This window comes from Natator depressus, chromosome 11 (genome assembly GCF_965152275.1).
Source record: "Natator depressus isolate rNatDep1 chromosome 11, rNatDep2.hap1, whole genome shotgun sequence".
NCBI lineage: Eukaryota > Metazoa > Chordata > Testudines > Cheloniidae > Natator > Natator depressus.
Genome location: NC_134244.1, coordinates 7,898,738 through 7,924,689, shown reverse-complemented (window position 1 = coordinate 7,924,689; position 25,952 = coordinate 7,898,738). Strand labels below are relative to the sequence as shown.

The 25,952-nt window shown below is 43.7% G+C and overlaps 1 protein-coding gene across 1 annotated transcript in view; it reads right to left on the bottom strand.

Annotated features, from left to right (window-relative positions):
- MRAS (muscle RAS oncogene homolog) overlaps positions 1-25,952 on the bottom strand; it is a 60,972-nt gene that overhangs the window by 8,917 nt on the left and 26,103 nt on the right. The window contains exons 2-4 of the mRNA XM_074967063.1: positions 20,687-20,897; positions 4,902-5,055; positions 1,023-1,122 (exon numbers count right to left, since the gene is read on the bottom strand). Of these exons, the coding sequence (XP_074823164.1) occupies positions 1,023-1,122; positions 4,902-5,055; positions 20,687-20,879 (447 nt within the window). The 5' untranslated portion in view covers positions 20,880-20,897. The remainder of the gene's footprint in view (positions 1-1,022; positions 1,123-4,901; positions 5,056-20,686; positions 20,898-25,952) is intronic.

Here is a 25,952-nt window from a genome sequence, read left to right as displayed (position 1 = left end):
CCCTGGCTTCTGACAGCGCATGTGAAAATTCTGCATTTGCACATATAGCACCTTCCACACCCCTGAAACTGAGCACAACTCAGGAGCTATGTGTTGTGTTCTTGTTTAGGTTGACTGGCTCTCTGCTCTTCCACAAAAGCTTCTTTACGGGGTGGGAATAAATATACGCAGAATGATTTTATGTTATCTTTAGAAGTCCAGTGGGATGCGGCAAGTTCCATTAAGTCTTTTCCATGACTGTGGGCATTTAGAAGCGATTAACCTAGTGTAATGGTGATTATAATCTTACTTGGGAGCCAAACTGCAGTATGGATAGCAGGGAACTGAGATATTGGGTCTGATTTATATGGGTTTTACACTCATGTAATTCCATCATCATCATCAACGGACTTACTCCTGATTGACAACAGTCCGAGATCAGAATCAGGCCTGGTGTATCTACTAACAACCTTTTCTGCATTTTCATTTGAAGAGTGCATTCTGTCCATCTTACATGCACATTCCACCCACCTGCAAATAACTTGCATTACATGACTTTATGATCATGTGTGCAGTGTAGCTGCAGCCATGCGGGTCCCAAGGTATTAGAGAGGTTAGGTGGGTGGGTGAGGTAATATCTTTTATTGTACCAACTTCTGCTGGTGTGAGACCAGCTTTTGAGAAGCTGGGGGAAGGGCGGGGGGGTTTCCTTTTCCATACCTGAAGAGCTCGTCTCTCTCACCAACAGTAATTGGTCCAATAAAAGATATCACCTCACCCACCTTATCTCTCTAATGACTATGATCATCATAGCTCGGCTGTAGTATGCTGCAAAGAATTGGCCCCGCTGGAAGTAACCTCTCTATATACTACTTTCTTTGCCTTTTATTTGAAAATGTAATTGCAAGTGTTTAATTATAAGAGAAGTGATCCAATTAAACTCCAAATGCGGAATGAATCCCATTCTGAATGCCTGTAATGAAACTTAAAAGCAGTGCAACTGCCAAAACAACATGCAAACAAAGAAACACCCACAAACTTACATTATGTTTAGTTGCCATTTCTCTTCCTTGTTCCCGAGTGATTTTCCGCAAATGCATTAGATCAACTTTGTTGGCCACCAATATCATTGGAAAAGACTCTCTGCAAGAAAGCAATATGAGGAGACTTTCAGTGTAAAGTGTTCAGTGAAAGCTTCCTTTTCAAAGACTACCACCGTCTTGCATTTTCAGCTAGAAAGACGCAGCATGTAGGCATTTAGCACCATAGTTATAATCAGGCTCAGAAGGATTAGATTTTTATTGGTAAATGTTGGTAAACATCGATTTCACTGTACACACACAAACTGATGAAAAACACTTTCTTTCTTTGTTTATCTGTATATTTTGATTATCAATGAAAAATGCTGCCTCAGAATTTAGTAGAGCCAAAATCCAGAGATTTAGACTTTTGGATTACGCTTGTAACAAATGGACTAGTGAATGAATAGTGAAAACAGGTATGATTTGTTGATTTAAGAATATTTACTTTGTATATTTTGACATGTGATATTGACAATTTGTGTTAACAGTTTAGAAAGCTTTAACTTTTTGAATCTCAACGTCTACGGTCATTTAATAATTATCAGCCCCCTCCCCTAATTTCCTGCAACTGTGAAAACTGAAAATCAATTAAAAATGGGGGAAAAATGCTTAAAACCCAGAATTTCATGGAATTGTGAAAATTGATAAAAATCTAAAAAAAGCTTAACAATAAACATCAATATTACCTTTTGAAATTATAAAAAATAAAAATCAAATTCTTCCAAGCCTAGTTATAATTGCAAGCAGGATCAAGCAATCACACATTATCACAGAAGCAGGACTCAGATATCTATTTATACATTACCTAGGCAAGATATTTGCCTTGGTAGCTGGCACATTAAATTTGTACACAAACAGTTGATGTGCCTGCAAGTGATCAAAGCTGCTGTTTTCTTATAGTTTAAGAATAAGCTCCACCATGATCCAATATTCCTATCAGTTACACAACTTCAGTACTTAACTAATATTGGTCCATATGCATAGAAGAAAATTAGTGTAGGCATCCAAAGACATTGTGATCAAGAGAAAATGGGCAGATTTCCAACATTTCTGGTTATGGCTTCTGATAAGTTTCATTCAAGCCAGGTCTCAGAACTATGCTCGCAAATGAGAACTGAGGGAAATGATGCAGTGTCCATATGGTAACATTATTTTGGGGGGGGGGGACAGAGGAACATACTGGGAATATTTTCATGGCGGACAACAAGTTGGTTTCGATACACACTTATTGCGAGGTACCAAAAATATCCTGAAGGCCTATTTGGAATATTCCCTATTCAGGAGCTGGTGGACTAAAAGAACAATACTATTACCTAGTGCCTCCTGCCTCTAAAAATACAAGGGAATGAACTACTATCCTTAAGTATCAAAAATTGCCTAACTTTACAATAATTGCTCTAAGTAAGAGTCTACAGATACTTAACTGTAGAGCGGTAGGTTTGTCATGTCCATGCCTTCTATGACAAAAACTGGGCTAAATCCTGACCTAGTGTAAATCAGCACAGGTCCACTGAGGTCAATGGAACTATGCCAGTTTACACCAACTGAGGATCTGGCCATAAGTCTTTTAGGTCCCGCCCCCCAAAACAATCATGATTTGTCATTAAGGGTAGTATTCTACTGAGCAAGATTCTCCCACGAATTTTTACTCACCAGACTCTATGTACGTCCAACGGACTGGAGTAGTGAATGGAGTTTAACTAGTTTTGAAACTACTAAATAAGATTAAATGGTTTTTACTATTTTATTGTAAAACAATTGATTTTCCCCAACTCTATTTCTTCCGGGGAAAAAAAAAATACAAAAAAAATATATATCATGGGCCAGCATTTTTTCCTTTACTTTCTAAAATGATGATTTCTATATTTTTTGCAATGACAGAGCCATAATATTTGCCATGACAAGTAGCAAGCCTTACTTATTTGTGTAAAACTTTTGACTGGAATTACTTTAAGTTCAAATGATTTTTCTGTCTCCATGTCTTTTTTTCACTGAGACAGAGAAGGACTTGGTCTTTTCTCTGACATACTGCTTCATAACTGTGGCTGGAGATAAACTGAACACAGGTTTTTGAATTTCCATTTATTCTTACAGTTAATTATGATAATATGGATTTAATTTAAATGTCTAAGCAATAATGTATCTTGATTCTATGTCTATTCTGGGGTAAATGCTTTGCTCTCTTCAATGATCCATTCTTCTCTGGTTGGCAGCACAGTGGTAGAAACAGACTAAATTTGGACAGTATGTAATTTGCCTTGTTTACGTCAGAAATAAAACTCTGGTCATTGTTCCCTGTAGTGAGTTGTATGATTGCTAGCTGAACAGGACAAATGAAGCTATTGACTTCACAATGGTTAAATGTACTGAAAAAAGCACGGCCTTTTAAACAACTCTTCCAAAGAAGGAAACCTCTTGGATTTCAAATATCCAGAAATAAATGCTTAAGGGGGACATATGACTGTTAAGATGAAAACACAGCCAGATTCTGGTCTCAGTTACACTGGTATGAATCTGGAGTAACTACTGAACTCAGTTCAGAATTCAGTGCCATGTAGAACGAAAAAGTCTTTATCCAGGCTGCTAATAGAGCATTGGCTAATTAAAATGATTCCAGTTCTTAAATAAGCTAAATTTACTTTTTATCATTTGAACTGTTTGTTTACTTTATGCGCGTCACGCAGCTTGAGCTGGAAAAGGAGAACATTTTTCTTTCTAGTCAATTTCACTTCCCAGTTCTCATACACAAGCTGCTGTGTTTGGGTTAACAACACTGCTGAAGGTGGGGTGGGGGGAGAGGAAAGTTTCATATCAAAACCAAAAGGGCGACCCATTTTTATTGAATTTAATTAGATAAAACACATGTCTATTCATAATAGGTTACAGAACACTGTTTTGTCCTCTCTCAGCTTACAAAGACTTCATTGTCGACCTAGCTTAGGCTCAGGATTTAAGGGAATGTGGTAGATATGGAGAAAATCCCACTTCTATATCTAGGAGGCAAATAAAATGATTGCTATTTATGTTCATCTAGATGCAGTAAAAGGGTAGCTTTTCCTTCATTTCCCACTCTTGTGGGCTTTGTGTTGGACACTTCACTGGAAAAGCATTCCTGCAGTAATCCTCTCATGATATGAGTCCACCCCTCCTTTTGGGGAGTTCTTCACAGCTGAAAAGCCCCCAACAAGGATGGACTCCTGTGGCAACTTCTCTTGATTAAAAAAAAATTATGAATGGAAAAATTAAGTGCTTTAAAGCTGCAAGGATGCATGATCTAGATTCACACTGCACCCAGTGAAAATGGAAAACACTTATGTGGTAGGATGGAGAAGAGTGAATTATTAACAAGATAAAAAGATCCTGTGAGCTTCCTCTTTGATCTTTCTGGAGTATTGGCTGACCACTGGTTTAGAGCTCTAATATTGCCTTCTCTCTTTTATTCACAAATGTTAGACAACTGAACTATCCACCCCATGTAAATCTTCCATTAACCATTCATTCCCAGACACCTAAATGCAAGTACACAGAGATGCTGTTCATTGAATAATAAATAAATAAATAAATAATACCACCTAGCTCTCAGCGCTTTCTATCTATAGATCTCAAAGCACTTGGCAAAGGAGGGTAAGTGACTTTACCCCATTTTACGGATCTGGAAACTGAGGCACAGAGTGGGGAAGTGACTTGCCCATGGTCACTCAGCATGGTCACTCAGTGGCAGAGCTAATACTAGAACCCAGATCTCCTGGGTCCCAGTGCAGTGCTCTACTTGCTGGATCATAATGCCTCCAAAGCAGCAGGGATTCGCGTTAAGGGAGCTCTTCCCTCCAGTGCACTCACCGGTCTTTGACTCGCAGGATCAGTTGGTGGAACCTGTCCACGTGTTCAAAGCTGGCTTTGTCTGTGACTGAATAGACTATAAGGAACCCGTCCCCCGTCCGCATGTATTGCTCCCGCATAGCGCTGAATTCCTCTTGTCCTGCGGTGTCTAGAACTAGTACAGGGGAGGAGATTGTTAGTCATTCTGCTGGCATTGCCATCACTACATTACATCTTTCTTCACATTCCTACCTTCACTGAGATGACTGTCGGGACCCGACAGGTGCCATGCAAGACTACTGGTTTGCTTCCTTGGTCAAATCAGGTAGCAGGTTTGGTTGGTGATCACAGAACATTAACAGCCACATGAGCTAGTCGAGTGAGAAGTGCTATCAAGCCCTGCCCCCCGTATTGTGCCATTGCTATCCAACCTTCATTGCACCCTCTCCTTCGCTACACCTACCACCCCTGCACAGGATTAGATGGCTTCCACCTTCCTCCAAAGCAACAAGCATTGGTTGCTGCCAAAAGCAGGATACTGAATTAGGTGCATCAGCCCTCTGACTGGGCATGGCTAACATCCTCAATTTCTGCCTCGCCAATCTCGCTGTTCCCTACACAGGAGACTAGGAGGGTAGGTAGACACCAGTTCAGATCACTCGGCTACTCCATTAACCAGCTGACCACGTGGAGCTGGGCCACACATTGGAATAATTTCATTTTGTTTACATTCCTTGTCCAAGAGATTGGAGATTTATTAAGAATGTCCAGAGTTACAGGTAATAAACATTTCAGAAGGGATATTAAAACTTAGCGATGGGCTTGAGCCCTGAAGCACAAACTCTTAGAGATCAGGATGAGGTGGGCGGGTTATCTCATGTTGGTCTACTGCGGGATTCTTACAGCCGTCCTCTGACGCATCCTGTGCTGGCCACTCTCGGGGGCAGCCCACTGGACCTCAGATCTGACGCATTCCTATGAGTTCAGCCAGTCAAATCTGCACGCGTAGGTTCACTTCTGTAGGCAGCGGGAATGCCCCAAAATGGTGACCTTTGAAATCATGGAGCATCGGATGAAGCAGAGGGGTAGCAGCTAATATGGGATCCTCCAAGCAGAAATGAGAACACTATACAGAGTGGGACATTGGCTATTCAAATGAGTAGGGAAGGTACTGAGTTAGAAAAGTAAAGCTGAGAGCTGTGGCAACTGGACACGTTGCCTATCAGTGTTTGCTGTCCACATATGCACCAGGAAAGGAGGCATCGGGACATAAGCAATCTACTGACTAGGCTGAGGGTGCTTGACACAAGGTTCTCTTGTACAGGTTTGTGACCCCCATGAGCACTCCTTGTTTGCGTCAGATGTTGAGGCTGCCTTGGTTTCTAGAGGATAAGCACCCTGGAGCTGCTTCAGTCCTGGTGGTACCTGCAGAGTCAGCATCAGTAGCCAGCCATCCCAACCTGCCAAACATATCACCTGTAGAAATGTACTCTCCTATCTGCCCCTGTGCATTAGGCCTTCATATTAAGGAAAAGTGACTGGTCATAGCACAAGCTTTTGGAGATCATAGGTATTGTGTTGAGAGAACTTCTAAAACCTCACATCACGGGGCCTACCTGCCCCGAGCTCCAGCATGCAGGCCCTTTGCTACTCCAAAATTATTTGTCTAATAGATGGGTGGCCAACCTGTGGCTCCGGAGCCACACGCGGCTCTTCAGAAGTTAATATGCGGCTTCTTGTACAGGCACCGACTCTGGGGCTGGAGCTACAGGCGCCAACTTTCCAATGTGCTGGGGGGTGCTCACTGCTCAACCCCTGGCTCTGCCACAGACCCTGCCCCCACTCCATCCCTTCCTGCCCCCTCCCCTGAACTTGCCATGCCCTCGCTCCCCCCAACCCTCCTCCCCAGAGCCTCCTGCATGCCACGAAACAGCTGATTGGGAGGTTCGGGGGGGAAGGCGCTGCTCAGCAGAGCTGCCGGTGGGCGGGAGGCGCTGGGAACCAGGGGGTGGAGTTGATGGGGCGGGGGGGGAGGGGGCTGCTGACGTATTACTGTGGCTCTTTGGCAATGTACACTGGTAAATTCTGGCTCCTTCTCTGGCTCAGATTGGCCACACCTGGTCTAAGCTGCCCCTGAAACCGAAGGACTCATTCCTGAGCCACATAAGGAATGCAAACCTGGAACTAGCAAAGGGGCAGCAAATGCTAGCAGCACTGAGCATGGAACAGTTATACAACATCTTGTCCAACTCCTCGAGGCCCTGGGAAGCAAAGAGAACTTCGGAAGGGTGCAGGCTTGTCCTTTAGTGCAAATTACAGTGTGACACAACCAGGGCTGCTTTATGTCTAATCAATTTCCATGCCTTGGGCTGAAGTACATGGAGACAAGAAAATGGGTACGGGGAGGAAGAGGATGGGAGAAACTTCATCCCTCCCCACATTCCTTATACCCATGAACAAGGACCAGCTACAATTGGATGGGAGCGTGGGGGCAGACTCCACACAGAGAATGCGGTGCCACAGTCTCAACCCCACACCATCCAGTATCTCTGGTGGGGCAGGGACAAGCTATACCCTGGAGCCATCCTCCACTGCACTCCCTCCCCTAGAGTCCTTGGGAAAATTCTGGCTGCGTCAGCTAGAATCCCTTCCCCAGGGCTCTCCCTGCAGCATGGCCCTCCATCCAAAATGGGCTGCCACTTCAATCTGTAACCTCAGAGCCAAGGCTTGCCACATCCTATGGTTGTTTCCTGCAGAATTCCTCAGCCCTTCTGGTGTTTGCTGGGCCCTGTGTCTTGTGCATGACTTACGGAGTATGCCGTTCAGGCAAGGATGCCTTGTGTCTCGCTCTCTATTGCGGCACACCGTACTGTGGACTAGGCTTGATAGAGAAATATTTTCCTCGCGCTCCAAGGTCTCAAGCCTCCCATGAGACATGTAAACATCTCTACAACCTCCCCTCCGGAGCTCTCTCCCCTCCCTCCTTAGTTATGGAATCAGCGAGCATTACGGTCTCCAGTTACTACTCCCTTGGGGCAGTGTGGAACACCAGACTCTGACATCACGGGTGTGGGCTCCTGCCTCACTTGGACCTTTGCCACCATCGACAGAGTTGCCGGGTCAGCAGCTTCTATTTAAAGGGCTTTTGGTCCCGGTGTTCATAGAAAGGCGAGTGAGCCTTCCACTTTTAAAACAGCATCTGGCGCAACTGGCTCCAGATTAAAGCATTTCAGGGCCCTGCACTCCCATGGCATTGGAGGCCTCCTCCATCTTTACTCAATTTGGCCCAGCCAACGCCCCTGTCATGACAGAGGTGCAGCCGGGCCAAACCTGACCAGTACTGTGACCCCATGCACCAGACTGCAACACCACTGACTTAAATTTGGCCCAGCCACCCCTTGGGCCAAATTTGAGTGAGTGGTGTTATGACTTAATACACGGGGTCACAGTGCTGCTCAGGTGGGGCCTGTTGTAATGCCACCCTCCCAAATCTGATGGGCGGGGCCCCCGCTGTGAGTGCACATTGGTTAACCCAGGCCAGGACACAATTAAACTCTATAAAACAGAAAGTGGTGAAGGTTCAGTACATCTTAGCTTGGGTGAATAGTTAAGGGTCATGTAACTGACTGGCAAGAGCTGCAGTTTAATTTCTAGCAGACTCCTTTAGAATCCTGTAAATGTTCAGTGCTACGTAAACTGGGAGAGAGGATATAGCAGGTACCCATATGTTCTAGATAGAAAAACACCTCAGAAGGGGTGTAAGTTATGACATTGATGTGTCCAGTAATAGGAACAGCTGAAGTACAAAAATCTTATTAATAGTAGGTAGCAATTATAGAACACTTTTTTGAATATCAGAAAGTCTTGTACAATCAGGATGCTCTCTCTCACTGGGGTATTAAGTATAGTTTCTTCCCAGGGGGATCTGTCCTTATGGCCATGACAATGCCCCTTACTCTTGCAAGAGGCCGGAGGCAGTGACTCTTTAGGCTTAGCGGTTTTGGACTCTGCTTCAGAGCGTGTGCTCAGAGGTCATCGTACAGAGGGGTCTCCCCAGCCTGGATCGGACACGGCATTTTCCATGAAGTGTTTCCACAGGCGAAACTCTTGTCCATCATAGGTTTGGGGAGAGAAGGAGTAACAAATGCTGCACTTGGCAGTAATGGGCACCTCCTCAAGGCAGTGCTGGCATTAGTTGTTGATGGAAAAGGAGCACGGGCAGGACAGACAGTCTTTGAACTCCAGGATTCTGGGCATAGTCCTTCTCCATGGGGAGAAGCTCCCTAAGGGGGGCGGAGGGGGGGGGAGACAAACGAACTAGACTATAAAAACACTGAAACTACTCAAACATGAAGAATGGTAAAACTACATAGAAATATATTTGCTGATTCTGAAGATTGAAGAAGAAAGTAGTTTCCTCCCATTTACCTGTGGCTAAAGTGAGGCACAGAGTGGTTAAAAACCTCAATCCTTCAAGGCCCAGGTTGCTCACCATCTCCCTGGCAACGCTTGGTATGTTGCAGGATTAGTGCCTTAGTGAATCCGTAACAGAACTTGGAAACGGAACCCAGGAACAGTCTTGTTGCCAAGACCTTGCTCTGACCAATAGACATGGCTTTCAACAGATCACTGAAAGCCAACTTTTTGAAGAGCTATCTACTGGGCTACTATCCATCTTCTAAAAAGGCAGAAGGCATTGCCTGACTGGGCCTCATTTTCCTATATATAAAACAAGGCTAACAGCTCTTCCCTGTCTCCCATGTGTCGTGGGGATAAAAACATTAGAGATGGTGAGATGACCACATGCTATGACTACTCGGAGACTAATCCACTACACAGATGATTTTTTTGAACATTTATTTTGTTTTAGATTTAAACATTTCCTTGCAGCACTGTGTTATGCTGGAGAACCTGAAGGTAAAACAGACAAAAAGCAAATACCTACTCTGTTTTAAAAGGACACTGTTAGGTTAAAAAAAAATCCTTACCAATATTACAAAAATCCTTTGATTACTGAAAACAAAAATAATGTTTAAAATCCAACGTACTTTCCCACAATTTATGCTTTCCCCAGCACCCTGCAGTCCCCTTAGTTCAGGCAATAAACATATTGACTTGTCAGTTTCATTCACTTCTTGTCTATTTCTCCTTCAGGGTTTTCCCATGCTAACAATTTCCCCTGTAGCATTGTGTTGTGTTAAGTTTAAATCTAAACCAAAACGACTATTAGAAAAATAAAAGCACTTTTAGTAATAGATTTTGTACAACTTTTTGGTGTAGTTTAATTGTTGTGGGGTTTTTTGCACGTAAAGTTTTGGGCACAAAATACTCGAATGACCCACTTTTTTTCCAGCTGATTAATACATACTTTGTTCAGAGGCAAAGGACTCAAATCTACAACTCATATTGACATCAATGGTCCTTAATGATTCAAGAATCCCCATTGAAGTTAATGGGGCTTATCTGGAGGCACTGAGGTCAATAGTACTATTCTTCGGAGTAAGAGTTTGCTTAGGGTGGGGTTTTCAGATGATTCTAAGGGATTTATGATTTCAATGGAAATTGAGTACTTAACTCCCTTAGGTTCTTCTCAAATTCCCAGGCTCAGTGTTGCAGGAGGCCAGTCTACCCAGTCTGGACAGATATAATAAGTAGAGATACATACATTACAGGGTTTCTTCTTCTTCTCTTTTAAACCTGCAGTTAAGATTCTCTCATTTGGCAACACATATTGCTGCCACGGACATCACAATATTGACCTGGACAGCAGGGGGCAGTGATTTTCCCCCACCCCATCCAGTGAGAACTGAAATTTTTTGACTCAAGATATGCAAAGAAGAACTTCCAGCTGAGTAACTCAGTCCAGTTCTAACAGGCTCGGTGAATGGGGAAGCAAGAGGGTATATCAAGCAAAGGAAGCTTTCGGGCAAACAGCGAGAAGAGAGATTACTCAATGGCAACACCCAGTAGGCAGACGAGCAGTCACTCAGTGGCGGTGGTGGAATCCCCACTTGGAGTAATCACACATCGGTTGTGGAATAGACAAGAGCCCTGATCCTGGCCTGCAAAGATTGATGCACGTGCTTACCTTACCTTACCTAAGTAACGCCACTGACTTCAATACAGCTACTTTGCATGAGTGACGTTATGCACAGGCATCAGTCTTTGCAGGCTTTGGGTCAAGCAAATGGGTGGTTTCCATCCCTAAGCTTGAATGGCTCCATTTTATGAGTTCAGCTGGTAGATATCCCTCTGCCAGAGCCTTCTGAATTGCAGGGGGTGCTGGGTTTAACACTTGGCTGCAGACACTGCAAGATACACACACACGTTCATCCCTAGACCAGTTCAGGGACTTCAGTGGAGTTACACTAGCGATGAATTTAGCCCAGTGAATCTAGACTCAGACCATGGAGTTGAGCTGGTTGAGCTTTTTGGAGCATATACCCAAGTGCATAACTCCCATTAATATTTCTGGGGGGAGGACGCGGTAAACACATGCAGAGTTGACTGGAAGTAACACTTATATTTATTATTATTCAATCTTCCTTCTTTGGTGTAAACTAAAGTTGGATCTGACCCAGACCTGAACCCTCTGGAGGGGTGAGTGTGTGTGCGCTGGGGACAAGAGTTCAGGTCTGGATCCGATCTCCACATCTTGGGCCCATCTCTAGTGAAAACTAGCTCACTATACCAGTTTTCACTATAGAGTCGCCTTTGGCCTAGTCAGCTTTCTGTTGCTCCCATCCTGCTCTTATCATGTGATAGTCTTCTGCAGGGGAAAGCCATGCAATGAGGAAACACTTCGGTCTTTATGAGCCTCTACTAAACACACAGATGTTGTAACATGGAAAAACACAAGTACTTGAATTCTTGCCCTTTCTTTAGGGGAAAGAAAAGGGCCTTTACGAAGAAGACTGAGAAGCCCTCTAAAGAACAGCTTCCATTTCAACAAACAGAGTAAAGATCCGATTAGTTAAAAAGGGCCTTTTCTCTGACAAATAGGCAAGAATTCAAAGCCTTGAGTTTTCCAGCTTGCAACATTGACATTTTCCTGGCAGAAAGACAAAAATATGAAATAAGCCTCTTAGAAGATCACAAACCCCCCAAGTAATAAAAGCAGCAGCTTAAGCTAAAATTTAGCTCATTCATTGAAACAACCTGATTAAAAAAACACCACCACCACCACCAGGCAAGACTGAAGGAGCCTAAGACACCCCTAACCCCTCACCTTCTGGTCAGACAATTCCCAAGCTTCTTCAGTGGAAAAGCAGACAGTCAAATGCTAGTGGTCTTGGGACCAGCAGCAACATCAGGCCTCACAGTGAGAAATGCAAAGCAGGACACAGAGATCATGAGCAAGCACACACACGTATGGGGTCAGGATAACTGTCTGCAATTATTTCAAGGGTTTAAACAGACAGGATGGAGAGGGATTATGTAGGGTCTGATCCAAGTCTACTGGAGTCTTTCCATTGACTTGATAGGTTTGGATCAGGCTCCTAGGGTAGTATGCACAAAGATAATAACTAGGAGCAAAGGCATGAGAGCTAAAAAGAAAAACAAACTGAATATTAGGAAAAATCTTCCCTCCAGTAAGCGCTGCTAGGGAGATTGGAATAACCTCATAACTGGGAGGTCCCAAAAGACCAGGCACTTAAAACTAGACTGCACAAACCACCAGAGAATGCAGGGATCATCACCCACTGGTCCCCAGGGAACGGGTCAATTTCACTAACTGGTTTAGCAATCAGGAGACCGAGCATAGAATTGGAGTTTACATGGGTCTTTAGAAACAAACACAAACGTGTGTAACAGTAATGCCCAGGAAAAAAAAAGTATACAGTAGCTTCTGCACCCAAACTCATAGGCAACAGTTACTAGCTTCCCCTCCCAACCCTAGTTTGAAATTTGACAGAGGATCAGATCCTCAGCTGTTGGAATTCAGTGTAGATCCAAAGTCAATGCAGTTACACCACATTACGCCAGCTGAGAATCTAGCCCAGGGAGCCTACAAAGGATATAGACAAGTCAATCATGACAAGTTAGGTCCAGCAATGTGCCAACCAAACCTTCATTTTGTCAGCGAAACAAGGCTGTTTTGGACTGCCCCATTGCCCTGGGTGTGACTTGAGCCCCTAGGAATTTTAGCCTTGTGAAAGCATTCCCTTGTGGCTCCATGTACAGAATAATAATTCCAGATTGGCATTTAACAGTCACATAAAGATAAACCCTCTGCTGGTTACTAATTCAGCCTCTGTACAGAAAGAGGGGTAAGAAAATTGGTGATTGAAACGCACTTAAAGATACAGCTAACCAAATTAGATTAACTCTGGGAGCTATTTAATTCTAACCTGCAACGTGTGTGTGTGTGTGAGACTGCATCTAACCCAGTGTGATATGGCCACTTTGACCTCACAGGACAGCAGGAAATAATGAAAATAGCTGAGTGCAGAGACAACGGAGCCTGCTCTCATAAAACATCCCTAAGGAGACAGCATCCTATAATTCACAGTTAGCACTTGCCTTTAGGCACATGTCCCTTATTTAATAAAGCACTCTATAGTATTCACCAGCAATGTGCCCCAAATGCTGCAGGGACAGTCCTGCAAGCTGGGTTGGTTAGGACCATTAATAATTATCTTTGCACTTTTGTAGTAGTATCTTGCATACAATCCTCTTAAGGTGCTTCCCTTACCAATAAGGTCTCACAATACTGCCGTGAGGTATGCAAATACTATTGTCCCCTTTTTATAATTCGGAAAACAGACACCGAGAGTAAGTGACCTGAACAAGCTCAGAGAGCAACCCCCCTGTAAATGGGCTAGAACTCTTGTTTGACTCCAAGGCCTGAAAAATGAAATAAAAGCAAAATTGCATTTAAACCTAGTTCAAGTGAGAAAGAGAGAGAAGAGTAAAGAGATTACATAGCCCAATTAAAATTTTTCCATCATGTTGCCAGCTTCTGTTACACAAGAAGGGCAAGTGTAGGTCTTGTTTAGGAGAGGAAAAACCTGAGCTGGGAAGCACAAAGCATTTTACAGCACAATGTTGGGACATTATAAACAGCTCATGGACAGTAGAGGAGGCTTGGAGGGGAACTCCCAAGAAGGTGGACTGTGTTTTTGGAACAAAGTTGTCAAATGCCTACCCATTCCAGCTTGTGTGTTATATTTACTTCTGCATCACTAGATGCTTATAAACCCCCTCATCGTATGTCTTCACTTGGCAATCACATCCTCCAGTCCTCATCTTTTTTTTAAAAACACAAGCACTGGATGAAAAAAAAAAATCACCCAGTGAAGGATTTAACTGCAAATGAAGTATAATTAAAAAGGAAGACAGAGGAGTCTGAAGGGTAGCGTGATGCATCTTTACACTTCTGTCATGCTTCTCCCTGACTATATTGCTTTAACCACTCATGCTACAGTATGTTTTTCAATTTCAGCTGCTTTTATGCAACGTCTCAGCTTGTCAGCAAAGATAGTTGTTATCCGAGCTCCTTTTCATGTTTCTCCGCTTCTCCAACAGGCTTTTTGTTTCATTCGAGATTCTTCCCTTCGCCTTCTTCAGCTTTTCAATTTCAGCTAAGAAGGCGGTGGCGAAGGGAAGACTCTCGAATGAAATGAAAAGCTTGTTGGAGGAGAAGCGGAGACACACGAAAAGGAGCTTGGATAACAACCTCGAGTACTCCATTCTGTGCAAGCTTATATGGCTAAAACTGAAGGACGACTTTGAGAACTTTCGGAAAGAAAAGCTCCTCAAAACAGCTGAATCACTCAAAAGCCTCAGAACATGCAAGCGGGAATTGACACAATATAGATTGAGCATAACAGCATTGAAGAACAAGGATGGAGAGACAGTAATCGACAGAGCAGGGATGGAGGAGGTCTGCAAGGACTTCTATATAGAACTGTTCAAATCAAGAATCAATGTCCCTCTCCCAACACTTCAAGAGAGTCAGAAGAATGCATCCCCCCCAATAATAGTCAGCGAAGTCCGAAGCGCACTACATCAGATGAAGAAGGGAAAAGCTCCAGGCAAAGATGGAATAACGTCAGAAATGATTTCTGCAGGAGGTGAAAAAAACTTCGGAAGGCCCTCGCTTTAAGATTTAGTCGATATCTTGAAGAAGGAAAAATACTATCAAGCTGGAAGGAGTCAAATACCATCTTGCTGAACAACAAGGGCAATCTAGAAAATCTTAAGAACTACCGCCCTATATGTCTGCTCTCTCACATCTACAAGCTCTTTACAAAAGGGGATAATGAACTGACTCTTGCTGAATCTGGATGAACAACAGCTGAGAGAGCAGGCAGGTTTTCGAAGAAATTTCAGCACGATCGACCATATATTTACCCGTAGCCAGCTCCTAGAAAGAGCGAGGGAATACAAACTCCCGCTGTGCACTGCATTGAAAAGGCCTTTGATAGTGTCGAGTTTAATGCAATATTAAAGGCGCTCGCAGAGCAGGGCATTAACATGCAGTACATCAGTTTGTTGAAGGAAGCAAATACTGGATGTACAACAGACATTACTCTCCTCTGCATCCCAATCGAGAAAGGCGTAAAGCAAGGAAATATGATTTCACTGAAACTATTTACTGCCTGCCTCAAAATTGTTATGAACAAGATCAATTGGAGGAGTGGTGTCAACATAAACGGAGAATGATTATCCCATCTCAGATTCATGGACATCGTACTAATTGCTGAAAGCACCAACCAACTGCAGAGCATGCTACGAAGACTCGACAAGAAAAGCAGTCAGGTCGGTCTGAAAATGAACTGCTGCAAAACAAAATACATGCAATCAGATGTCTTATGAAAAGCCTGAATAACGGTAACAGGAGAAGAAATTGAAGAAGAGGAACAGTACATATATTTGGGCCAAGAATTTAATATGCACTAAGACCTGAACGGAGAACTCTCACAAAGGATTCGGGCAGGATGGTGTGCGTTTAATTCCATCAAGGACGTCCTCAAAGGAAAAATCGACAAGACCACACATACAAATATCTTCAATTCAACAGTGCTGCCAGCCATGCTGTGTGGCAGTGAAACATGGGCACTGACAAAGAGAGAAGAACCGAGGCTGTTGGTAGCTGAAAGGGCAATGGAACGAGCTATGTTGGGAATTTCCCTTCTGGATTGCATCCCAAATGAAATGATCAGAGAACTCAGCGGTGTGAAAGATATTGTCATGGAAAGCAGACGTAAGATGTGATGGACAGGCCACACAGCACGGCTCATGGACAATAGGTGGACTGCAATCATTGCTAAGTGATACCCGCGAGAACAGAAAAGACCACCCAGTCGGCCTCCAAGAAGATGGGAAGATGACATTGTTAAACGTTTTGGACGAACGTGGAGAAGGCAGGCAAGAGTGCGAGAAGAATGGCGGACGTGTTGTGGTCAGTGCAGTCTTAATGACAGCTGAAGACCGATCGATCCAGGTGCTACAGTATGTACCTAGCATGTGAGCAGCTGTCTAAGGATTTGTGTTGTTCTGTGATACTAGAACCTGATCAAAAGCCCAGATAATTCAATGAAAAAGACACCCTTTTGACCTTAAAGGGCTTTGCAGCAGGCCCTTAAGGAACAGTGTCAAAGGAAGCAGGTAAGAGACACCCTTTGTTCTCTCAAGGGGGAAGGTGAGGGCTACATGCAGTTTCAAACAAGAATGTCCTTTTCTTCCCAACTAGCTGGCCTCAGGGGTGAATGGTGAGTTTTCTAATGCTGGATGAATAGAGGGAAACATAGAGGGGCTGCTGCAGTTTTACCTTTGAGGCAGTAGGTCAGCAGTGGCATGAGGATTCTAAAGCCAAGTGGGATTCCCAGAATGCAGTTCCAGGGTACGGCCGAAATAAATTCCAGATGTGATGAGATGTGTGGAGAAGAGCTAGTCAAAAATTGCTTATTCAAAGCCTTTTTTCGGGGGGGTGTGTGTGTGTGTAAAAAATGGCTTTTTGATTCAACAGAATGTTCTGTGAGGAAAAACTTCCATTTGTTGACAACAGAAAAAAAGTTGATTCTTTGGAACTTTTCGGTGCTTTTATGAAAACCCAAATAAGTTACATGAAAGTGTAAAAAAAAAAAAAAAGATTTGTTTGCAGCAGAAAAAAATTCCAAGAAAACAAAAACATATTCTGACCAGCCCTAGTGTGGAGCAGATGTTATTGTGATGTAAGACTGCAGGGCATGGCTGAAGAGAGCAAAGGTCACTTGTCACTTTAAAAGGCAGGGTTCTGGACAAAGGAGGCAAATCAGACAGTGGCAGGCTACAGTTAAACAGCAGGATCTGGTTTTTATCTGATGTAATACTGGAGTAAAAATAATTAATTAGTTAAATAAAAGCTCATATTGTTTGCAGGTTCAGGGCATAAATATGTATTGTGGTTTTTTTTGCAATAGAGCACTCACACGTGCTCAAAGTTAAGCATGAGTGACTGACTACTAATATGCTTAAAGTTAAGCACATACATGTTTTCAGGATTGAGGCCTTGAAGCAAAATTTATAGCCTTCCTTTAAACACTTTAGGCACTGCTTTTCTTCACTAAAAGGTAACCATAACTCCTTTGCGTGCAACTGAATTCTCAGTAAAATAATTTTGATCCCAAAAAATTACGAATTTTTGAAGATTTAAAAAAGCTCCTTTTAAAGATACTGGTGGCTTCCCCTCCCCTCCCCCTTATTTTTTTGCCTGGCTGTAGTTAAAAAATGACAGTTGCCACAAATGCCAAACTTCACATATCCAAAGCCCCAGAACATCTTGAGTACTACCATAAAAAAAATTAGTATTGCAGGCTGAAGTTAAGGTTTTGGGTTGACTGTGCACTTATGAGGAATTGGACGTGTGCTTTGGGACTGGTTCATGATACTGGAACTCGGGAGTCTGCGGGGGTGTTTATACATGTGATTTGTGGTTGGTCTGGATGATTATGTCTTAATGGTTCATAGATTTAGATCCCAAGGCCAGAAGGGACCACTGTGATGATCTAATCTGGCCTTCTGTATAACACAGGACATAGAACGACCCCAAAATAATTCCTAAAGCAGATCTTTTAGAAAAACATCCAATCTTGTTTTAAAAATTGCCAGTGATGGAGAATCCACCATGACTCTTGGTGAAGTGTTCCAGTGGTTAATTACACCTTATTTCCAGCTGAATTTGTCTAGCTTCAACTTTTAGCCATTGCATCATTTTATATCTTTCTCTGCTAGATTGAAGAGATCATTATTAAATATTTGTTCCCCATGTTGGTACTTTTCAGTCACCTCTTAACCTTCTCTTTGTTAAACTAGATTGAGCTCCTTGAGTCTATCGCTGTAAGGCAGGTTTTCTAATCCTTTAATCATTCTTGTGGTTCTTCTTTGAACCCTCTCCAATTTATCAACAATCTTCTTGAACTGCGGACAGCAAAAGTATTCCAGCTGAGGTTGCACCAGTGCTAACTATGGAGGTGGAAGAATCTCTCTATTTCTACTCAAAATTTTCCCTGTTTATGCATCCCAGGATTGCATTACCCCTTTTGGCCACACTGTTACACTTAGACCTCATGTTCAGCGGATTATTCCACCATGACTCCCAAGTCTTTTTCACAGTCCCAGGATAAGTATGGCCTGCATTTTTTGTTCCTAGAGGTGTACTCTTACATTTAGCTGTATTAAAACATGTATTGATTGCTCAGACCCAGCTAACCAAGAGATCCAAATTGCTCTGTATCAGTGATCGGTCCACTTCATTATTTACCATCCCCGAATTTTTGTGTTATCTGCAAATGTTATCAGTGATGATTTTATGTTCTCTTCCAAGTCACTGATAAGTATGTTAAATAGTATAGGGCCAAGAATTAGTCCCTGTGGAATCCCACTAGTAACAGATCTGCTCAATGATGTTTCCCCATTTACAGTTACATTTTGAGATCTATTAGCCAACTTTTAATCCATTTAATGTGTGCTACGTTGGTTTTATATTGCTCTAGTTTTTTTTTAAAATCAAAATATCATGCAACACCAAGTAAAACACCTTACAGAAGTCTAAGTATATTACATCAACACTATTATCTTTATCAACCCAACTTGTAATCTCATTAAAAAAAAAAAAAAGATATCAAGTTAGTTTGACAGGATCTATTTTCCAGAACCCATGTTGACTGACATTAATTATATTATCTTCCTTTAATTCTTCATTAATCGAGTTCCATATCAGCCACTCCATTATCTTGCCCGGGACCAATGTTGGACTGACAGGCCTATAATTATCTGGGTCATCCCGTTTACCCTTTTTAAAAATTGGCACAGTACTAGCTTTCTTTCTGTCTTCTGGAATTTCCCTAGTGTGCCAAGACTTATTGAAAATCAACATTAACAGTTCAATGAGCTCTTCAGCCAGCTCTTTTCAAACTCTTGGATGCATGTTATCTGGACCTGCTGATTTAAAAATGTCTGTCTTTAATAGCCGCTATTTAATATCATCCTGAGATATTAGTGAACTGGAAAGAATGTTATTCTCACCATATGAAATGACTACATCGTCTCCCCCGCCCCCCCAATACATACAGAAATATTTATTGAAGGATTCACACTTTTCTGCATTACTATTGATAATTCCACCATTTCCATCTATTAATTGACCAATACTATTTTCAGGCTGATTTGGTTGCTTTTTAGTGATTGCATTGAAATGCTGGAGGGGTGGCAAGAGTGAATTTCCTTAACTTGTGCTTCACTATGGTTTGTGTGACACAATTTATATCGTCCAAGTATACACGCATACATATGCGTTAATATTGGATATTGTTCGTTGAAAATAAAACCATCTGAAGAGTTTGATTTATGACAGTGAACACTTTCCCTTGGAGCTTCTAGTCAACCTATTTTCCCTTTTAAAAAACAACTATGTTGCAATTTTAGCAAATTCAGTTTATTTTTCTTGCATGAACAAAAACAGAAGCACAAGTGATCTATCCTCAGTTACAAGCACCACCACACAGGCATCTGACTGGTTAGTTAAAAGGTGGACTTAAATGTAACACATCACAGAAACAATTCCCTCACATGATAGGATGCAATTGGTACCACACTTCTTTAATTATTGGAGGATAAAGTCTTTTGCAGTGGATATTTATTTTAAATTTCAGTCCTCACTCAGGTATCCATTTACTATTATTACACCATACACGTCTTAGGCAGGACATCACTTTAGGGAATCAATTTAACCCCAAATGATATTTCATAGCAATGACGGCTCAACAACGGGCACTATCATTCTGCTTAATGTGGATGCCTTCAGATGACTCAGATGCATCTCAGTCTATGTTCATATTTCAGGTCCCCTCACTTGCCAGGGCAAGTTTCACACTCACATACACCTGAGGCAAGAGGCTTTTCCAAGCACTGCTTATAGGAGGTGATCAGGAATTACTGGGGGCCATGGAAAGGGAAAGATTGCCCACCAGGGCATCACAATGAAGAGAATTTACTATTTGCAAAATGATTTGTACAACAACTGATGTGGCACATAAATAGGGCAATTAAACATAGTGCATCCCCCCATATAAACTTCCCTGGTAATGCATAGGTTTTTATGAACCTGCATGAAATGATACAGCAGAGTACTGTAGCTTTACAAGAAGCCAGTTGCCTAGGGTGTACAGATAGCTCACAAGGTGGTCTGCAGTATAATTACAAATCACCTAAATTGGAGTAGAAGATGCTTGTAAACCCAACAAGATATGGAAAATGTCCGTACACAGATGTGCTTGAGTACTGTCAGAATGGACAGATCCGAGTGGAAGTAGGTTACTCACCATCAAGAATTGCCCACTGGCCATCTATTTCTGTGTGTTTCAGGTAGGAATCTTCAATGGTTGGGTCATAGTCTGGCACAAAAATCTTCTGGAAGAACTGAATGGTGAGAGCGCTCTTCCCCACGCCACCATCCCCAACCACCACCAGTTTATATGTGGGCAGGTTTTCACTTGGAACAGCACTCGTAGCCATGTTTCCAGTGGGTCAGACCTGGAGGAGAAAAAGAGACTGACTCATACCGTGCATTAGCAACAACAAGATGGCTACCTGGATACCGGTTTCCATGAGTCACCATGGCTGGGATTCCTTCCATTAACTTCACTCTGAGCTGGTTGAGGGAGAAGGGGGACCATGACCTTGCATCTTCCCTGCTCCCTTTCCAGCATCTTGGAGAAGAGCAGGAGTGAGCAGTTTCTGTACTCCATAGGGACTGCTATTGCAAGCAGCCACTCCGAGGGACTGTGGGAAGCAGGAGGGGGGATGCTTGTTCATCCCCATTGGTTTCCAAGAAGCCACTCATAATCTGGGCTCTTATTAGGTTTCAGTGCGGGCTGGACAGCGCTGAAGGACAAAGTCCTTTCAGTGACAGGACCGGCAGTGCACAGTGGCACTGCAAACTCTTCCCCCCTGCCCCCATATACCAGCAAGTCTTGATCTAGATGGACCACTGCTATGGAAGGGAAGGTGGCCACGTTTCCATGGCTTATCTGGGCTTTTCCACTTTCTACAGAGTCTGCCACTTCGTGCCAAAATGTATCACAAAGCTCCCTAGCGGAGAGGGAGCTGTGGGTGGAACTAGCCTGAGACAATGAAATCATCTGCACATAAGGTCAAAACAGCTAAGTTACAAATGATTCTTCAGTTCCTATCAACTCTTGTTACACTTGAACCAGTGACCATAATCCATTAGGAATCCCGAGCCAGCACATCCTTGAGTGTGTCATATTACATACATCATACATCTAAGAGGCAGTTATAGTTTCGGCCTTGCCTGCTAAACGCCAGGCAAACACCCATAATAGGGTGCGATGGATGATGCAGCAGGTTAGAGTTCAAATCCTGGTTCAGCAGGCATATGAAAAGGCACTTAGCAGGCTTGTCCTCTCTCACTATAAAGTTTAGAATAGCTTGCACAGAAGAATCCAGGGCAGCAATGCTAGGATTCAAGTTCACTGTCAGGAAGGCTATCACCTTCAATTCTAAAGGATTTCCTGGTCCTTCTTGCAGGCTAGGGGGCTCTGAAGGAATGGGCCTCAGCAGTCTGTCAGCAAGAGAGCCAATCTGGTGCAATGCGGGTTAGGGCTTGCGGCTCTTCGGTAGCAGCCCGCTATGAGTCTCTCTGTATTTGGTGGTGGTTGTGTTAGATTTCTTCCAGATTCTAAGAAATAAACAGTGTTATGTTGCAACCTTCCAGGAAGGGTATTTATGTTTTGCTTTTAACACTCTGTGTGTATGCACATAGGAGCATTGGTCCCACAACACAAGGCAGCAGCCTGCCATGAGGAAAGCACCAGCAGCTTTCTAGAGACTACATAGCCCGCTTCTAGCTAGTGCTAGTTCTAGCAGGGTTGTCTGGCAGTAGACGAGAGCACCTATGACTGGGTGGAACAGCTGCTGCATTCCCCTGGGGCTGTGGGGGGCAAACACCCATTAGGGGTACAGGCTTCGTCAGAGCTCTCCACTGGGAAGGAGAGATTTTTGCACTGGTCACCACTCAGGCAAGTGCTTTGTGGCATATTCCCGCTTTTAGTTACTCAGGGCCAAATCCCAGAAACCTTGCTCTGTTTTCATTCAGTACTGTTTTCATTCAGTACTTACGTACGCAAAAAAACAAAAAAAAACAAAACACTCCCACAGCCTTCTGTTGAAGATTTAGCTGAGCAAGTTAACACGGAGCTAGGACCACAGGGATTGACCCTCACTCCATATTTGATCTGAGCAGGAGGAAATGTTTCGCATGGTGGACAATGAATAAGAGGCAGCCCCAGAATCCTTTGCTGACTACACAAAAGGAAAGTGTGTGCAAATGACTGGCATGTCCGAACGCAGAGCATGCTCAGCAGTCCAATACAGGATATGGCACAGAAAGCATCTCGTTCCATTGGTTCCTATGAAATGCCAACGGTGGCTTCCACTGGGGACAAGTTCAGAGCAGCCTCTATCGGACAGCCTTTGAACCATTAATAAGAGGCACAGCAAGGAATGAAACTCTGGAGTCCCTGCTCTCCATCCTCTGCTAGAAGCACTAGATCCGACTCTTTCCCAGTCACTCACTCACCCTCTTCCTCTCCCATCTAGAGATAAATTTTGTCTAATTTTTCAGTGGCACGTTTCCCTGCTCCTGGTGCTCCATGGGTTCTAGAACAGCGTTTTTCAAACTTCGGGTTGCGACCCAGTACTGGGTTGTGGCATGTCAGGCACTGGATCGCTCTGGTCAGCACTGCCGACCAGGACGTTAAAAGTCCCATCGGCAGTGCTGCCCAGCTAAGGCAGGCTAGTGCCTAACTGTTTCGACACCGCACTGCACCCCAGAAGCGGCCAGCAGTGGGTCTGGTTTCTTGGCGGGGGGCCATGGGGCTCTGCGCACTGTCTTGCCCCAAGCACTGGCTCCGCATGGGGGGGTGGGGGGAGAGTGGGGCAGCGTGGTCTACAGTGCCAGGACAGGTGGGAAGCCAGCCTTGCACACCGGCTGCACCACTGACCGGGAGCCGCTGGAGGTAAGTCCACACACCAATCCCCTGCCCTGAGCCCCCCGCAACCCACAACCCCTTCCTGCATCCCAAGTCCCTCATCCCTGGCCCTACCCCAGAGCCCTCATCCCCTCCGCCTCAGCCCTGAGGCCCCCCGAAACCCAGAGCCCCTCCTGCACCCCAAACCCCTGCCCCATCCCAGAGCCTCCTCCCACAGCCTGAACCCCTCATTCCCAGCCCCACCCCGCAGCCCTCACCCCAACCCTCTGCCCCAGCCCTGAGCCCCTCCCACACCCGAAACCCCTCACCCCCAGCTCTGTTGAGTCATGGGCATCAACAATTTTCTTGAACTGGGTCCCCCCAAAAAAGTTTGAAAACCACTGTTCTAGAATGTAGGATACTGACCTCAGAGTTGTAATCAAAACGTAGCAGCAATTACATGCCTAGAAAGCATAACAATGCAACCAAAAGGATCCACTGTGCTGTGACGTGTGTGGGGTGTTTTTTTTCTAATTTTTTTTTTTTTGGACATGAGGGAACATAAACCAATGCTTTCCAGAATCCAGTTCTCATTACTCTTCTCTGATCATCACAACACGACTGAACTGATGAGAAGTAGAACACAAGTTTGGATATTTCATTCCCAATTACGGTCACTGCTAAGTGCTGAGATGAGATTTTCCAAATGGGGATTTTTTTCATACAATATACACCGCAGAGAATGACTTCAGCCTGTAGTACTTCTGTAAATGAGGGAATAAATTCAGGTTACACAAATTCAGATCCAGGTTTTGTAAGGAGCTGAATTCCTTGAACTTCCATCAGAATCACACACTAGAAATCTCCCATACTCCTAGAATTGGATTCACTGTTTTCTTTCAAGAGAAAGCCATCAAGTATAAGAGGAGGAGAAATATTACAGTGTTGTTGCCATAGGAATGGGACATTCAGATTACACGGATTGCAAGATAAAAAGAGAAGTGGTTCTGTCTCACCTGAGCCGAGACGAGAAAATCTGGGGACACCTGCCAGTATTAATGAACAGTCATAGGTAATTAGATATTTAGAGAAACATCCCTACTTTCAGAATGTCATTGCAGAAACTCCTCCATAATAACTGGGACAGTCCATTATAACAAGCAGCAACATCTGAATTGGGGGGAAAAGGGAGTAACGTAGGTATTTATACGGTATCCATCACAAAGTTTGTGTGACATGCTCAGATAACTTACTGAATTTATACTCACAACATTCCTGCAAGGTAAGGCAGTGTTATCCCCAATTTACAGATGCGAATCTGAGGTATAAAAAGATTAAGTGACTTGCCTAAGGAGCGCGCGTGCACGCACACACACAGTCTTTGTCAGAGTCAGCAAAATGAACCCTTATCTCCTGGATCTCGGTCCAGTGCCTTAACCACAAGCTCATCACATACGAGTGCTGTGATTGGCTGAAGGTTTTGAGGCAACTGCTTGCTTTTGCATATTGCAGGTCAAATCCTTTCCTTTGTACCCAGTGCAATCCCATAAAAGCCATCTAAACCCTTTCCTTGTACACCCCAATGGGCAAAGACCTTGGGTGAAAACCAGGCCCCACTCAAGTAAATGGCAAAACTCCCATTGACTTCAACGGGGCCAGGATTTCACCTCTTTTCCAGGTGCTTCACAATACATGGAGATATTAGTCCTCTTAAATGTTTCTGGACAAGCTGTTTGAAAGCCAAGCTGTCATTCATCTGGTAGCAGGCAGGCCACAACACATGCAACTTGCTGACCTCACCATAAACCACAAGCTATTTCTCGGTAGACATAAGAGTTATATTTGCAGTGGCTTTTCAGTACTAAGCCCTTCAACTTTTTCTCAGAAATCCCAACCTTAACCCCCATGAAATATTTTCAAAAGTACAAATGTTAATAAATAGTCCAGATTCTTTTTGCGAATACAGACTAACATGGCTGTTACTCTGAAACCTGTCATTGTAAAGAAAGTGGTCACTTTGGCTGGGCTATTACCAGCAGGAGAGTGAGTTTGTGTGGGGGGGGGGGGCGGAGGGTGAGAAAACCTGGATTTGTGCTGGAAATGGCCCAACTTGATGATCACTTTAGATAAGCTATTACCAGCAGGAGAGTGGGGTGGGAGGAGGTATTGTTTCATGGTCTCTGTGTATATAATGTCTTCTGCAGTTTCCACAGTATGCATCCGATGAAGTGAGCTGTCGCTCACGAAAGCTTATGCTCAAATAAATTGGTTAGTCTCTAAGGTGCCACAAGTACTCCTTTTCTTTTTGCGAATACAGACTAACACGGCTGTTACTCTGAAACCTTAAATATTTCTATTGATTTTCCTACAGTGTACACAGACATGCAATAGAAAAGCCCAGCTTCCAAATAAGCACGCCTTCCGTTAAAGTCCGAGCTCAAGCCTTACATGTCACTTGCACAGAATGTTCCTCATGGCACAGGGGTGGACAAACTACAGCCCAGGGGCTGCATCCGGCCCTTCAGACGTTTTAATCCAGACCTCAAGTTCCTGCTGCTGAGCAGGGTCCAGGGCTTGCCCTGCTCCGGTGCTCTAG